General features: G+C 35.9%; 1 protein-coding gene across 15 annotated transcripts in view; it reads left to right on the plus strand.

Moving 5' to 3' along the window:
• PEX5L (peroxisomal biogenesis factor 5 like) overlaps positions 1 to 15,180 on the plus strand; it is a 228,327-nt gene that overhangs the window by 112,524 nt on the left and 100,623 nt on the right. For 6 of the 15 annotated variants that reach the window (XM_011286056.4, XM_011286057.4, XM_045037234.1 and 3 more), the window contains one exon: positions 14,856 to 14,960. The exons of 5 other annotated variants lie outside the window; for them this stretch is intronic. In XM_011286056.4, the coding sequence (XP_011284358.1) occupies positions 14,856 to 14,960 (105 nt within the window). Of the gene's footprint in view, positions 1 to 12,471; positions 12,538 to 14,855; positions 14,961 to 15,180 lie in introns of all 15 variants that reach the window. 4 more of the 15 variants (XM_045037231.1, XM_045037232.1, XM_023260371.2 and 1 more) reach the window with 1 other exon arrangement.

A 15,180-nucleotide genomic window follows, 5' to 3' on the forward strand; every position in this document is an offset into this window, starting at 1 on the left:
TGCCCTGAGGAATACTGACTTTCTAAAAGCTTTCTAAAAGTTAGTGAGACATCAACTTTCTGAAGCCCAAGTTAATCAAAGGCAAAATCCAGTTTGTGTATTTTTGTAAACCCTTGCTCTTGCCTGTGCAGTATCATATGGTGAGAAATATTATTGATAAAAGATCCCAGAGTCCTGAAGTACCTAATTTCATTGTTCATTTTGAAGAAGAGGAAAGAGATAAAAATATTAATATGGTACTATGTGATTTTGAAATAAAAGTATAAACCTTCACAGAGTTTAAACTGAAAACAGATGAGTAAAATTCTACAGTACTAATTAAGAGAGACTTAAATGGACAATAAGCTCCATAATGGATGAATCCAAGTTAAATTCTTACAAAAACTGTCAGTCGCTTTCTTTTACTGGGGCATAGTTTGTGTCATTGCTGTACCTGAAATCACTATGGTATTAAAATATCCAAAGATAAGAAGTACACTTCTATTTCCAATTAAGTCTTCTCTAAGACAAGAATTTTTTTTAATGAGGGGAAAAATGCAAACAACTTCGTTTCTTCTTTTCAAAGAAAAGGTCAGAGTAACTCTAAGCCCACTGAAATAATTGTTTTTTAAAGTTGTTGGAAAGGTCAGGCAGAAAAAAAAATATTTCTGGAATTTCTAAATCTTGATGACTTTAACATAGAAAGTTCTACAACAGAGTACATTGTGTTTTTACTGAAATTTAAAATCTCTTAAAGCACATTTGTAATGAGGTCTGTACACAATTTATTATAAATGGAAATAACACTAGAAAATGAATCTCAACTTTTTTACACTGCTGCATTAAGTTGGCCATGATTTGCATATGGGTATAGATATAAATATGGATAGATATACAATACATACATTTAAGTATGACAGAATATATATGTGTTATACCTAAAAGCAACTGTGATCTGTGATGAACTAATGGGAAAAACAGGAAGTAGACCTTTAAAATAATTTCTCTTCTTAGGGCACCTGGGTGGCTCAGTCAGTAGAGCATCCAACTTTGGCTCAGGTCACAATCTCACAGTTTGTGAGCCTGAGCCCCAAATCGGACTCACTGCTGTTGGCGCAGAGCCTGCTTCAGTTCCTCTCTCTCTCCTCTCTCTCTCTCTCTCTCTCTCTCTCTCTCTCTCTCTCCCCCTCTCTCTTTCTTTCTCTCTCTCTCTGCCTGCTTGAACTCTCTCTCTCTCAAATATAAAAATAAAAACATTTAAAAAATGAATAAAATAACTGATCGTCTTGATGGTAACATTTGAGGAAAAGCAGTGTTTAAGAAATTAAAAATAAATCTTTGTGTTTTTAATCTAGTGATATACGACAGCGTTTCAATTAACCAGAACACTCACAGCCATTTGAATGTCATATTTAATTGAAATTTTTCATCACATCAAGATTGACTAAAGGAGAAAAACAAATTTTTTTAAAGCGGCAAATGTTTCTAAAATGTATTCCTGCTTCTTTCTGCATCACTAAGTGCAATACACTATACCAAATTCTTTCTTTGAAGGATGGGGGTATTACAGGCCTCGGGGCTATTACTCTGGTGCATCTTTCCTGATTGAATAGTCCCCAGGTGTCAGAGATGGGCTGAATGAATATAGACTGACTGTGGTACGTAACTTGGAATCTTCAGAATCTTTCAAATGAGTTTATTTGCTTGTAAGTTAATTTTTATTCTAAACATGAAATTTTCTGGAAAAGTTAATTGAGAATGCTGGTTAATTAGGTGTTTGTTTTACTGTACCTGAACAGATTAATTGGCTAGAAGGAAGGAGATAATGTGGTATTGTTAATGTTGGTGGGGGTGGGGGGGAAAGAGGAGTAACTGTAAATTTTCAGATAAATTGATTTGGATAGGTGTTTAAACCATTTGGAGCTTTCTTCAATTTAGTGTTTATAGGAGTAGCTTAAGTAGAGAGGCCCCTGGGTGGCTGAGTTGGTTAAGCATCTGACTCTTGATTTCAGCTCAGGTCATGATCTCACAGTTTGTGGGTTCAAGCCTGCTTGGGATTCTCTCTCTCCCTCTCTCTCTGCCCCTTACCCACTCGTGTCTCTCTCTCTCTCTCTCTCTCTCTCTCTCTCTCTCTCTCTCCCCCACAAAATAAATAAATAAAAACTTAAAAAAAGAAATATCTTAGGTAGAGAATTCAAGACCTCTTATACTTTCTGGGAAACTTTTAAGAGTTTTATAAAATTTGGCATATGTTGATATGGAAACAACTAGGATCTTCATGTTAAGTAATTAACTTTTTTCTGTATATATAACATCAACCTACAATTAGTGTAATTTCACTCAGTCTAATGAAATATCTGTACCATGTAGTTGCTTTTTTATCTTTGAACTTGAAAGACCATACTGTATTATTTAGCAAGATGAAATGAGTTTAGGCCAAATCTCTTTTAAATGTTAATTTAATCTATTTTGATATATATATATCTCAGAGTTTGGAGGAAAAAAATTTAGAGGATAGCAGAGAATCTATTTTTAAGAGATTCAGAAAAACTTCATAGGCAGCTTAAAATTAACATTATCAAATTACTCTTCTGCCTATTTATAGTGACTTGGGACACAGATTATGAACATATTTCCAGTATAGGAGACACATACAATCTGCCTGAAGCAGAATGTAAAAATGACCCAACACTTTTGTGAACTAAATGGTTCATCAAACTGTTCTAGTTCTTCAGAATTAGAAACAAGATATGAATATGGTCCCTATTTAATAATTCATCAGACAAACCAATGAACTAATTAGTAGAAACATATACTTTTAGAACTGCTGGAAATGTTTCAATAATCTCAAGGTTCTCTACACTGAATCCTTTCTTAGACTTTGAAAGTTGAGAGTCATCTTTGTTATCATGATTATATAACTTTGGTTGAATACATTTCCTAATATGGCTCTATATTTGTCAGTCCTAGAGCACATAAAAGACCCTGTGAATTCTTTAGCAATCTAATGGTACCTTGGAGTTTTGCAGTTGTTGCTTGAATTGGCCAGATCTAGACTAGCTTTGGATTTCTATTGTTAGGGCAAGTTCATTAACTTTTTCATCTCGTTGTAGTGTGGCATTATCAAATTACTCTCAAAATAATAAATAGTTCTTTTAGATACTATAGACTCTCAAATACATATAGAAAATAATTTACTTAACAAATGAGATTTGGCTGATTTATAGAATTGTTAGAGCCTACTGAATGCTCACTTTTACATATCACCTAGTTGATTATCACAAAAACCCTGCAGAGTCAGTGAAGCAGTTTATAGTATCATTCCCACTAGTAACCTAGAGAAAACAAAATCCTCTGCCTTAGGTCACACAAGAACGGAAAGGGTAGTCTCTGAGTATTAAACCCTGGGTTTCCAACTTCATGCCCCATGTTCTGTGAACACAGAACCCAACTAATTAGCCTCAGTAGCCATATGTATATAAAGCCATGTTGCCACACACCACTGGGTTAGAGTGTCCCTTGGCAGCTTGGAGTTGATAGATGAGCAAATGGAATAATACCAAAGGAAAGGTAGGAGCTTGAGCCATTTCCTTCCCTTCCCGTTTTGTCAGTTGAAGGAGAACTTCCAAAAACGGCAACATGTAATATAGAGCACAGGACATGGGTCTAGACACAATAGAGACACTGGCTTCAAAACCACTAGAATACTGACTCGCTGAATGGTCCACCTGGTTGTCCTTTCAACACAGCCTCTCGTCTTCATGGGTGTCCATACACAAGGTAGGGGAGAGAATCGAGAGGTTGTTCTTTCTTTTTTAATAGGTCTTTAAGTGGTAACTTCAAGAGCAAATTTCATACATCTATTGATATTTATAACAGTGTCCTACATTTGGAGTTAATCAGGACTGTGATTTTAGCCGGAAAGTTTGACAGAAGAGTAAAATGAACTGTTTTATGTGTCACCTGCATAATAATAGAAATGTGAGTTACAGATTTATGGTGATTAGAAAGAGGAAAACTGACTTCATTTAAAACATTCAGGCACTCCAGAAATCCTGATTCCTTTAAAGTCCCAAGCTGACGTCTTCATACAGAACAGTCCAGGCTATTATCTGACAGCCAGAGACAAGCCATAAGCTCTGCCACAAAATAAACTGCAGAGATATTAGCAAGAGCTTGTGGGAAAGAAAAAAAAAAAAAAACCTGTAATACATGATTACTTCCCAATTATTCTATTTTTTTCAACTGTTCTATATTTATGTACATATCAACTATTTTAACTAATTGAAGTCTCTAAGATGTATATAATTTAATAAACTTTTAGCTGGGAATAAATAACTTCCTTGGACAAGTCAGATTTTGAAATTAAAAGTGAAATGCTTTTTTACAAGAAAATTCTTTTCAAGAAGTTCCAAACTATAATTTGAGGTCATGTGGCAGAAACCTCAATTCAGTTTGAGAAGCACAGCTCCTGCTGGTGCAGGCTGACCACTCCAGGCACGATCTTCATCTGAGTTTCTTTTAGGCAATTCTCTCTGACAAGTAGGTCATAGTCCCCGACAGGACACGACAATAGTGGCCAATTGTGGCCACCTGCGTTCAGAATGTCTAGTTTGCAGTATCTAGAAGTCTCTGAGCAGATTAGAAGTAATAAAAGGAATTCTCTGTGAAAGCTTATAAATAACCCTGCTACATACTGATTGTCTTTGGATATTTCTAAACAGTTTTCTGAGGTACCAAAGGAAGACCACTTTGTAATCAGTAGTTGTTTACTTAATCTATGAGCTTACTGGAGCTTCCATAACAAGTACCACAGGCTGCATGGCTTAACCAACAAAAATTTATTTTCTCACAGTCCTGGAGGCCAGGAGTCTGAGATCATGGAGTTGGCAGAGTTGGCTTCATCTGAAGCCTCTCTCCTTGGCTTCTAGATGGCTGTCTTCTCTCTATGTCTTCACATGGTCTTTCTTCTGTGTCCTGTTTTCCTCTTCTTAAAAGAATACCATTCATATTGGATTAGAGAACGCCTTAATACCTCATTTTAAAATCGTATCTCTAAATAGAGTCACATTCTGAGGTACTGGGAGATAAGCCTTCAACATATGAATTTGGAAGGGGGTGGGAGGGAACAGCTCAGCCCATAACGTTTATTAATCCCAGCTCATTAGAAACTGGTTTCTCGTTATCCACTGGTTGCTAGATTCAATGTCCCCGTCTTGCTTTCTGATCCTTGATTTCTGTGTGTTACTAGTCCCTTTTGGTTTAGGTCATCCCAACCCTGGTGTTTGATTGTTCACTGCAGAGATTCAGACTTAATTTGCTCATGGATAAGACCTCTTATATGTACTGTGACTATTCTCTGCCTCTGTTGCTGTTATGGAAGTCTGTTTACTCTTTACACCTCTATTTTTCAGTTGTTTGCTCCTCATATATTCTCTGTGGCTTCCAAACTCAAATTCATTACAGTGTTTTCTACATTAGCCAAAAGCCAGAAGCAACCCAAATGTCCATCAAGCGTTGAATAGATAAATATTCATTCATATGAATGGTGGTATATTCAGATGATGGAATACTGCGCAGTGGTAAGAATGTCATAACACTTACTCCATGGATGAATCTCACAGACATAATATTGCATCTTTTGCCATCCATCTCATAAGGACAATTAGGCCATGGAGCCCATGAGCTCAGCAATAACAGTTCATAGTTGACTAATTTTTATCGAATACCTACAATGTAACAGGCATTGTGCAAGTGCTTTCATAGATAATCTTATTTAATTCTCACAAATTTGTGAAGTACTATATCTGATTTTCAGAAAGTAAAATGAAGGTTTAGAGAAAATAATGTATAAAAGGCAGAGCTGGGGTTAAAACTTCTGTCTTCTGACTTCAGTCCCAGTGTTGGTGCCCACATGCCGCATGGCCATCCCTCTTTCTCTTCCAAAGACTGTGGAGGCTACACGGGGTCAATTAACTGGTAATCCCTTCAACCATACCTGGCCACACACTCATTAGGGTTCACAGCTCCAAGGTGTCTTCATTCTTTCCCTAACTCTTATCCACAAGGTGAGAGAGACTATTCATTCCCTTTCAAGGGTCAGGGAGGCATTAGGGAGGAGCCAACCCACACATTACCAATGACTCCCAGAGGACTATTTGGGTAAGCAGAGGTGCCAGAGACTGATCCAGAATTTTAGAATAGGAATTCCCACAGCCTCAGCTTCTCTCTTAGAGCTGTTTCAGGGAAGTCAGGCAGATGGAATACCTTAGCTGAGACTTTCTTGGCTAGAATTGGCCTAGTTTCTTAATTTACTTTTCTTAAGTTATGTCAATAAAACTAGAACATTTGGTGACTGGGGAACATGCTGGTAAAAACACTTGCACCTTCCAGAAAGTGAGGAAAGCCGCAAAGAAGGGTACTGGGTGCTCAGGCTCCAAGTCCACTACTCTTGTTCAAAAATTAGCAATTGAATTTACCTGAAACATTAATAAAGGGGACAAATTCCACTTCACTAGCTAATAGTCCTCCTCTAGAAAAAAAACAGATGCAGTATAATTCTTCCTTGTGACATCTGGATAAATTTGCTATCTCGAAGTCAAAAATTTGGTAGCAATATATTAATATATGGCCTTTCCATCTATTTTAAAAGGGGTGTGAGGACTCAGTCTCTTTGCTCTGAGATAACTGTCAACATTTAAAGGTCTCCAATTTAGTAGGGGGATGAAATTCTTTCTTGTGACTTGTTTTTGACTTGGTATATGGATATATTACTTATTAGGGGCAAGAAGTTGGGGGATGCATCTAATCACTGATTAGTAAGTTTCACAGAAACTGTTTCATGGTCTTAACCACATATTTACCTACAAGGATTCTTATGTATTGTATTTATTTTGGAAAATTTTCCAATCTTAGAAAATCTGGAAAAGACAGAAATGATAAAGAAACCATATTTTATTTTTGTGACATGGTTCCTCCAAAGTTTCCTTCCCACCTACCTTCAACAGTCTAAGATCTTACGTACTGCACTAACCTGGCTATTGCATATGCTTAGAAACCAGACCTCAAGACCTCTTCTCCTAATTCTTCTCAGAAAGAGGCCAGGTCTCAACTTCCTTACCCTCAAAGCACCATTGATTCAGATTAGTCGAAGCAACTATTCTAAGCACCCATGCTGGTGAAGAATAATTATCATACTTTCTCTTGAATGTTGGGGCATCCATCCATTTGTGCAAGTAAGATTCAAGCAGTCTGGAGTACTTATATTTGGGGAGACATTTTTCAAAAAGAAAACAATAACAAGGTAATCTTTAGGACTTTGTGTTTTTCACTGGTTTCCTTTTTCTTATAAATAACCCCAGAAAAGTACCTTGTTTTGCAAATCATCTGAGATATTTAACAAGGGACTGAAAGTAACAAGAGTAACCTTTAATTAAGATTACATTTTTGGTTGTGTATTTCACATATTATTAAAAGTCTCTAAAATATAAATATATTATAAAATATAACTTTAAATAACAAATTTTGGATTTATCATAGAAAACAAGAAAACAATACTTTATTCTACATTTACTTCTTAATTATCAAATTTATATTATTTACATAATATATAAATATATATTAAATAAAATATGTAAATATATATTGTTTATATTTATCTCAATGTTGAGATAAAATAGGTGCTAAGTAATTTAGAGCCACATTAGTCAGAGTAAACGTGATAGTAAACTTAACCAACTCATCACTGGTTATAGGTGAATGAGAACGGAGTGCTGTCACCTTGACCTTTTGTCAAGAAAGCTTGCTAAGCACACAGGTAAATAAGCCCCAGGGACACAGTGACAATTAGGCTTAGGCGGGAGAATGTTTAACCTTCTCAACAGAACAAACAAATGGTAAATTGTGGACAAATGGATCTTGTTAATTAAAAATAAGTCTTATCTGTCCTTCAGAGCAAATTTCAAACATATTTACTTGGCAACATATTATTAATATTAATGAATTTTTATTGAGATGCTTGAAACTTATTTAAATGTCTTTAAGACTTTTTATCTAATTCAGAATTCACTTCCTGTCAAAGTTGGCCATATTATGTGATTTCAGTATCTTAAATAACTTGAAAACAGCATCTAATACTGTACTAATACTGTACTAATACTGTACTAATAACTTGAGTGTCTATTTTATATCTAATCGTACAAAATGGTTCAAAAGAAATTAGCATAGTCTCCACCCACACAAGGCAGTTTTTTTTTTTTAATTTTTTTTTTTCAACGTTTATTTATTTTTGGGACAGAGAGAGACAGAGCATGAACGGGGGAGGGGAAGAGAGAGAGGGAGACACAGAATCGGAAACAGGCTCCAGGCTCAGAGCCATCAGCCCAGAGCCTGACGCGGGGCTCGAACTCACGGACCGCGAGATCGTGACCTGGCTGAAGTCGGACGCTTAACCGACTGCGCCACCCAGGCGCCCCACAAGGCAGTTTTTTGATGAGACACAATCAGAAACCATTTTACAAAATAGAGGATTATAACCAGGTCCCTGGGAGGAGGCTAATCTTCATGCACAACTCAGGAATTTGGAGTGCAAGGCAGTGCTGTTTCTGTCTTGAGGAAAAGAAGTTGAAAAAAACAGTGAGGAAAACTTTGGAACCAGTTGGTGACTCTAGTCATTGAGGGCTGTTTTTTTAATAAAAGTAGAGACACAGGGTGACTCAACTTTCTCAGAAGTGCTCCTGGATGGTCAGGAACACACCCTGAGGCAGGAGAGAATGAAGTGCTTAGCCTTGCTGTCTGGTGTGGAGAGATTACATTTTAAGAATCCCATCAATTTTACACAGCAATGTTTTCTGCCTCCGGCCTAAATGTTCCAGATTTTCTGAGTGTGTTTTAAGAACTACAAGATAAAAGCTACTGATTGGGCACCCAATAAGATTTGTAAGTACTGTTAGGGGAGACTCCCTGAATCCTAACAAAAATAGTGATAGCAGTGGCCATAGCAAAGGGGCCTGTTAGGGTGGGAACAACCACCGCCAAAATAGAGCCCCCAAAGATGACAGCAGAGCAGACCTGGGGACGCCACACTGACTCTTGAAAAGACATGACCCAGGCTCAATGTAGGCATTAGGCACTGTGGACACAGTACATAGGGCACTAGATGCTTTTAAGGGCCCATAAAAATGTTTTAATCTCTCTTAAAATCAGAGCCCCCAAAATGACTGTTATAACAATGGATGTGTAATAATAAATCCAGCCTGGATTACGTTTGTCTTTATAACAACACAGTCATAAGATGCGACTTTTGACTTTTTTTTTTTTAATGGAGGAAGGGACCCATGAAGGCAAAAGTGCTAGGGCCGCATGGTAGTCAATATCCCTCTGCACCAATCACTCAGGCCAAGGAGCGTGAATGTGCATGTGGGGGGCTCAGAATCCTGGTAGAGTTCCTAGAATAGGTGATGGATTGGAGCAGAGTGTACCTCTCATCTGGAAAAACAATGCTGTGGAAGAAAAACAGGATAGTAAGGAAGAACTATATGGAAGCCCTCACTGAACCAATAGTGAATACATTATGATTTGTGAATTCTACATATGAATCTCTAGTTAAGAATCTCTGTCCATGCATCCTAGTTGTTTACATCTGGATCTGTGCTTTCTTCTATATGATTAGAAACAAGGATTGGCCAGTAGACCCAGATTTAGTTCTATTTGTACGGCTTTTAAAATTTTAAATTATTCTTTTGGAGGAGGGGATGGGGATGAGTTAACTGTAACTGTGATAGAACCAGCCTGGTCTAAACCCTCCTCTAGTTTGAAGAAAGCTACAGGAACACACAAAATGGGAAAGGACACAATATGGTAGGCAGGGATCACCAGCATTCAGAGGATACCAGGAAGCATTGTTCTGACATTTTCCCATGTTGGAAAATGACACTTACCATGACATTTACCTTCCCAAGTAAAAAAAGGTTATCCTGTCTCTGCACGTGAGAGACAAGACAACCATCAGAAATTAGCTTTTTTGTGGGTAGCTTCTTACAGGTGCGTTTAAGTCCAGGGTCCAGATGTTATGAGATTTATAATTTTTCAACATATGCAAAACTGAATATCATTTCATTTAAAACAACGTTGTTAAACTAATATCAGTGGCAAGTATTTGCTTGCCTACATGTATATATGAAGAAATATATTTAATATACTCAAACTTGTAAAGTTGATGGTAGTTTGCCTATTCTTAAAACATTCATCCTAAAAAACTGTTTAATCTCCAATATTGTAAATATGAAACTTTGGGAAAATGCATGAAAATGTCAGGTTTGCTATTTTTATTTTTTATTAGTGCTTTTTCTTAATTTTTGGCAACAGCATGTATTAATTTTTATAATTATAACCAAAGAAAGTCTATTTTTTAAATTCATATATTAGATAATTTGGGGTTAACAGTGATGTTTAGTATTATAGTCATTTACTTTTCCCCTAACTTACTTTTTCTCCATTTCTACTTTTGAATATCTCTGTTGAAGGCACTCTGGATTATTGTTGATAGATTAAGAATAATAAAAATGATTTTTAAATTACAATCTGCATAGTAGCAGTAATAGAATTTGCAACTACAAAATTGCTTATGAATGGGACATGTAACTTTGGAATTGTATACTTGAAGTATTTTGTGCACCCAAAACCTCAGGACAATCCTAGTAAAGATGGCATTTAATAGCATCAAGTTAACATTTAATAAGAATTAAAGTGATGCTAAAGCTTATAAACCTGATAAGATCTATGGAATAAGAAGAAGTGTATTTACATGAAATCTGTAGGTTAGTTTTCCATAATGATAACAGAAACAAAAACATTTCATTCAAAATATACTCATAAGTGAAGTTATGGATGGCTGATTCTTACTGACGGTTGCACACTGAAGAAAACGTTTTTCAAAAATATTTCCTTAGACCCACACTCTGCAATTGTACTGAGAAGTGGCTCCTTCTCGAAACTTAAGTGGTATAGACAACCTGCATTTATAGCAATCAGTGAGGCGGATGTGGGAGAGAAGGAAGCACACAGTCTGGGAGGTGGCTGTGCCTTCAGTCCTGGTTTAGCCACATACTGGCTTTGAGGCTTCAGCCAAATCACACCATCACACACACACACACACACACACACACAGCTCACGATCAATCTGGCAAACACAGTTCGTGCCCCACAGAGCTTTCATGTGATGGTACAAATAAAAATAGGTAAAACACCTAGCAGAGTGCCCAGCACATAGCAGCTTCTCCAAATAATTTAGTTCTCCTCCCTATGAAACCGGCCTGGAGCCAATACCTCCACATCCAAAGATGTCTGGTAGCTTTCACAGCCTGGTGTCCAGCCTGCGAAGATCCTGTGACTTCAGTACTTTGTACTCTGTTGTTTATGTACTATGTTAACACAGACAAGTGAGCCAAAATTATATTTTCTTAATAAATGTCAATGTCACTTGCTGTACTATCTGCATTTCATTCATGTATGCCTGATCTTATAATAGAAGTTAACAAAAAGATTGTTCTCAAGAATTATTATTTGTTAGAAAAGTGATCATTTTATATATATCACTGGTGAGGAAACAAAGTGATAAAAGAAAAAAAAGAATATTGAAAAATTTTCTACAGAAAATCACCAAGAAAAATAGAAATCTCTACATATGGTGATGTTTTCCAAACAGTCAATACCACCTCAAGAAATTAAAAAAGGAAGTGAGGAAAGGTGATTTTGAAGTATTATTTGAAAAGAAATAGGCTGAAATAAATTGCTGGAAGGTGTCCCAATGTGCTAATCAACTTGTAACATTGCACTATTCTTTTCTGTTGTTGCTAAGAATTACACAGAAGCATACAGTCTTAATGTACTCTAAATCCACTTGTATGCTTAAGCATATATTTCATTTTTGCTCTCTCTGTATTGTTTCAGATAATAGATTAACATTGAGTCTTTGGTGTGGTTATATTTAGAAAATTGAGCTTGAAGTCTAGATAATTATGCATACATATTTCTTACAATGTTTTAAGCCACTGACTTCAAAAACGAAAAGACTTGTATGGGTGTATCACTGTCAGCCCTGCACAGCTGCTGATAAGCAGAGTAGTATCGTTCCCTGAATTGCCAAATCCATTATCAGCCAAGTTCTGAATTCTAGAAGTGTTACCCCCACAAGATAAATGGACATGTCAGAGATAACACAGCTTGATTTGAAGATACCAGGTGGAGGTGGCAATATGGTCTGGGGGAAATCTTGCTTTGCTATATGAGCATATTCATCTGATTTGCCAGTGGTTGTGTACGCTCTGTCTGGAACCATGGAGATGTCATTGTGGCGGACCTTCCCGTTCTGTTCTCCGACGGTACCACACTTGTAGAACAGTGAGGCTCGTGGGGTAATAACTCAAAAGCCAAAAGGTGTAAAGAAAAAAAGTTGCTAGCAGGCACTAACATGGGTGTCATGACTCTTTTCAGGTAGTAGGTGTAACCTTGAAGAAAAAGTGGCACTGTCTTCAAAAAAGTGACCTGACCCTGGCTTTGGTGGGTTTTTCTGCAAGAAATAAAAAGCACCGCATGTGTTTATTATACATCCTTTCTAGCTGACCACTGCTTTGTTCTAGAGTTCAGCATGAAAGGACTAATTTTTGTTTTGTTTTGTTTTTTGTTTTAGTGAAATGGCATGTCCGTTGCTAATTCTAGCTATAATAGTTGCACATGTGAAAAATATCTGTATGTAGTTTATGATTGGTAGCATTTCAAATAAATGGTATATTGAAATATTGACCTGAAATTTTTTGAGATGCTTATCAATTGACATCTTTTCTTAGCCCAAGAGCAGATTCTGAATTATTATTATTATTTTAAAAGTATACCTTGTTATTTTAAATATATTAGGAATTTAAATATAAGCATGCCACTTTGTTTATTGCTATATTATTAGAACTTCTTGGAGCATGGAAAGAATTCTTCACAAATGATTTTGCTCTTTTAAAAAAATAAGCTGCAAATATATTTGTTAAACTATATTTAGTCTACAAATGAGTGTAGCTTTTAAAGCGATATCACTTTATAGTATGTAATGTTTCATCCAAATAATGTTTATAGTTTGAAAAAGTGTTAAATAGTTTAGTAGTGCCATAATAAATATTTTCCCAGAATTCAGAATTGTATGCATCTCCGTTTTAGGAAGTTCCCATTGCTTCATAAAGAAAAAACCTGGGATCATTATGCACCCCAATTTGTTATGCAGTAAATCATTGTTTTTCTTTATTTTTCCAGAAGTCAGTTATTCTAAGGATTGTGGCCATATAAACTTTCCAGAACACATATGGAAATTACTACTGTTATATGTGCTAATAAAATCTCTAGTAGTTGATATTCCATCATGGAGATAACACATTATCATTCAGTAATGTTATTTCTTAAGTCAAAACACACCAAAGAAACTTTCCGCCTTGTAAAGAGATTCACACATGTTAAAATCTATAGAGAAAGTTTTTCTTTGTTTTCATAAGTAAAAGCTGCCACTCATTACATTTTAGAGAAGCAATGCCTGAGAAAATAGACAGTTTTGCTTCCTAGAGTAAACCTACCTTCTAAATACTTAAAAGCCCTCTTGCAAGCCCAAGATAATAATGCACTTCCATCCTTTTTTGCTGCATGGAAACTATCAAGATTTATCAACCTCTGGAGTTATTATTGACCCTAGCTCTTAATTACCTTTCAGATAACAAACCCCCATATGTTCATTTTTGTATCTTTGCCTATGATATCTCTATATGCTACATTTGTATTTTAAGTAGATTTACAGCACAGATATTCATATGTGCTCTTAGTATAAAATTATTTTCTCTAGGGAAGCTTTGCCCAGAGACCTGAGAAAATGGACGTTTTGTTTTTAAAATGGTTAGAGATTATTTAATTTTTACATAGTATAAGATGTTTCTAATTGGGTTGGGAAGGTGATATTTTGTTTTGTTTTTTTCCATTATGCCATATCTACTCACAAAAACTTAATAGTCTGGTAAACTAAAATGACAGGAAGCCAGTATACCCCTTTACAGTCCCAAATTCTGCTTGTGGGAAACAAAAAATGTGGGGATATACACACACACACACACACACACACACACACACACACACATATCAGTGCCTCAGTTATCAACCATCCTTTATTTACACCTAGATTTATGGGATTCTCCAATTAAAAGACATTTCTAAACTTCCATTAAAATTCTTCAATCTCAAAAACATTGAGAATTGCAGACTTTTTTCACCAAGGTCATATTATCTCCACGAAATACACAAGCTGGGTGAATTTCTGTGATGTTAAGCCACTGAAGAATTTTTAGAAGTTTTATGACACTTTTACTCTTTTTATGCCCAATCCAATAAAAAATGACAGACTCCAGGGACCACCCAGCAAAACCCCTCTGTGGGAGTCAGACACTGATCCTAATCCCGATCTCAGATGCAGACTCTGTCATTCAAAACATTTAAGAATGTTATAGGAACAATTTGTAAATTAACATAATAGACAATCCATAGTGTTTTTAAATCAATACTATAAAAATTATGTTCATGCCATGCAAATTGCTTTAAAAAATATTATACATATAAAATACTATGTTAAAATTAAATATGTCAGCTGTAAAGGTGAAAAAGTAGGTAACTAAAAGTTCACAAATAATCTTTTTTCAGATTTTGTGTGTTTTCTCCTCAGCCAAAAGCCTCAAGATTCACTTGCAGCAGCCTACCTCTTCATTTATGTTGGATTGCTCTTTAAACATTAGAATATCTTGTAATAATAACTTAAAGATTTCTCCTGACACAAGTCATTGTTGATTTCACTGTTATAGGGAAAAGGCTCTAGGGCGGCAGATAAGGCTGTTGCCATGGTGATGAAGGAGATACCGAGGGAGGAGTCTGCTGAAGAAAAGCCCCTCCTTACTATGACATCACAGGTGGGCAGACCCATAGGGTTCCTGTAGGAAGCTGACATATGTTAATCTATCAGACATTGTGATTTCTAACTAGCAAAAAGAAAAAAAAAAAAAAAAACATTAACTTGAACCAATTTTTAAAAAACACAGTTTCAATGAAATAATTATACAATATAAAATGAAAACCAAAATTGCTAAAAAAGGAAAATTCCATCATTTAGTCATTTGTGGATATTAATGT

The sequence above is a fragment of the Felis catus genome, chromosome C2 (assembly GCF_018350175.1).
Source record: "Felis catus isolate Fca126 chromosome C2, F.catus_Fca126_mat1.0, whole genome shotgun sequence".
Classification (NCBI taxonomy): domain Eukaryota; kingdom Metazoa; phylum Chordata; class Mammalia; order Carnivora; family Felidae; genus Felis; species Felis catus.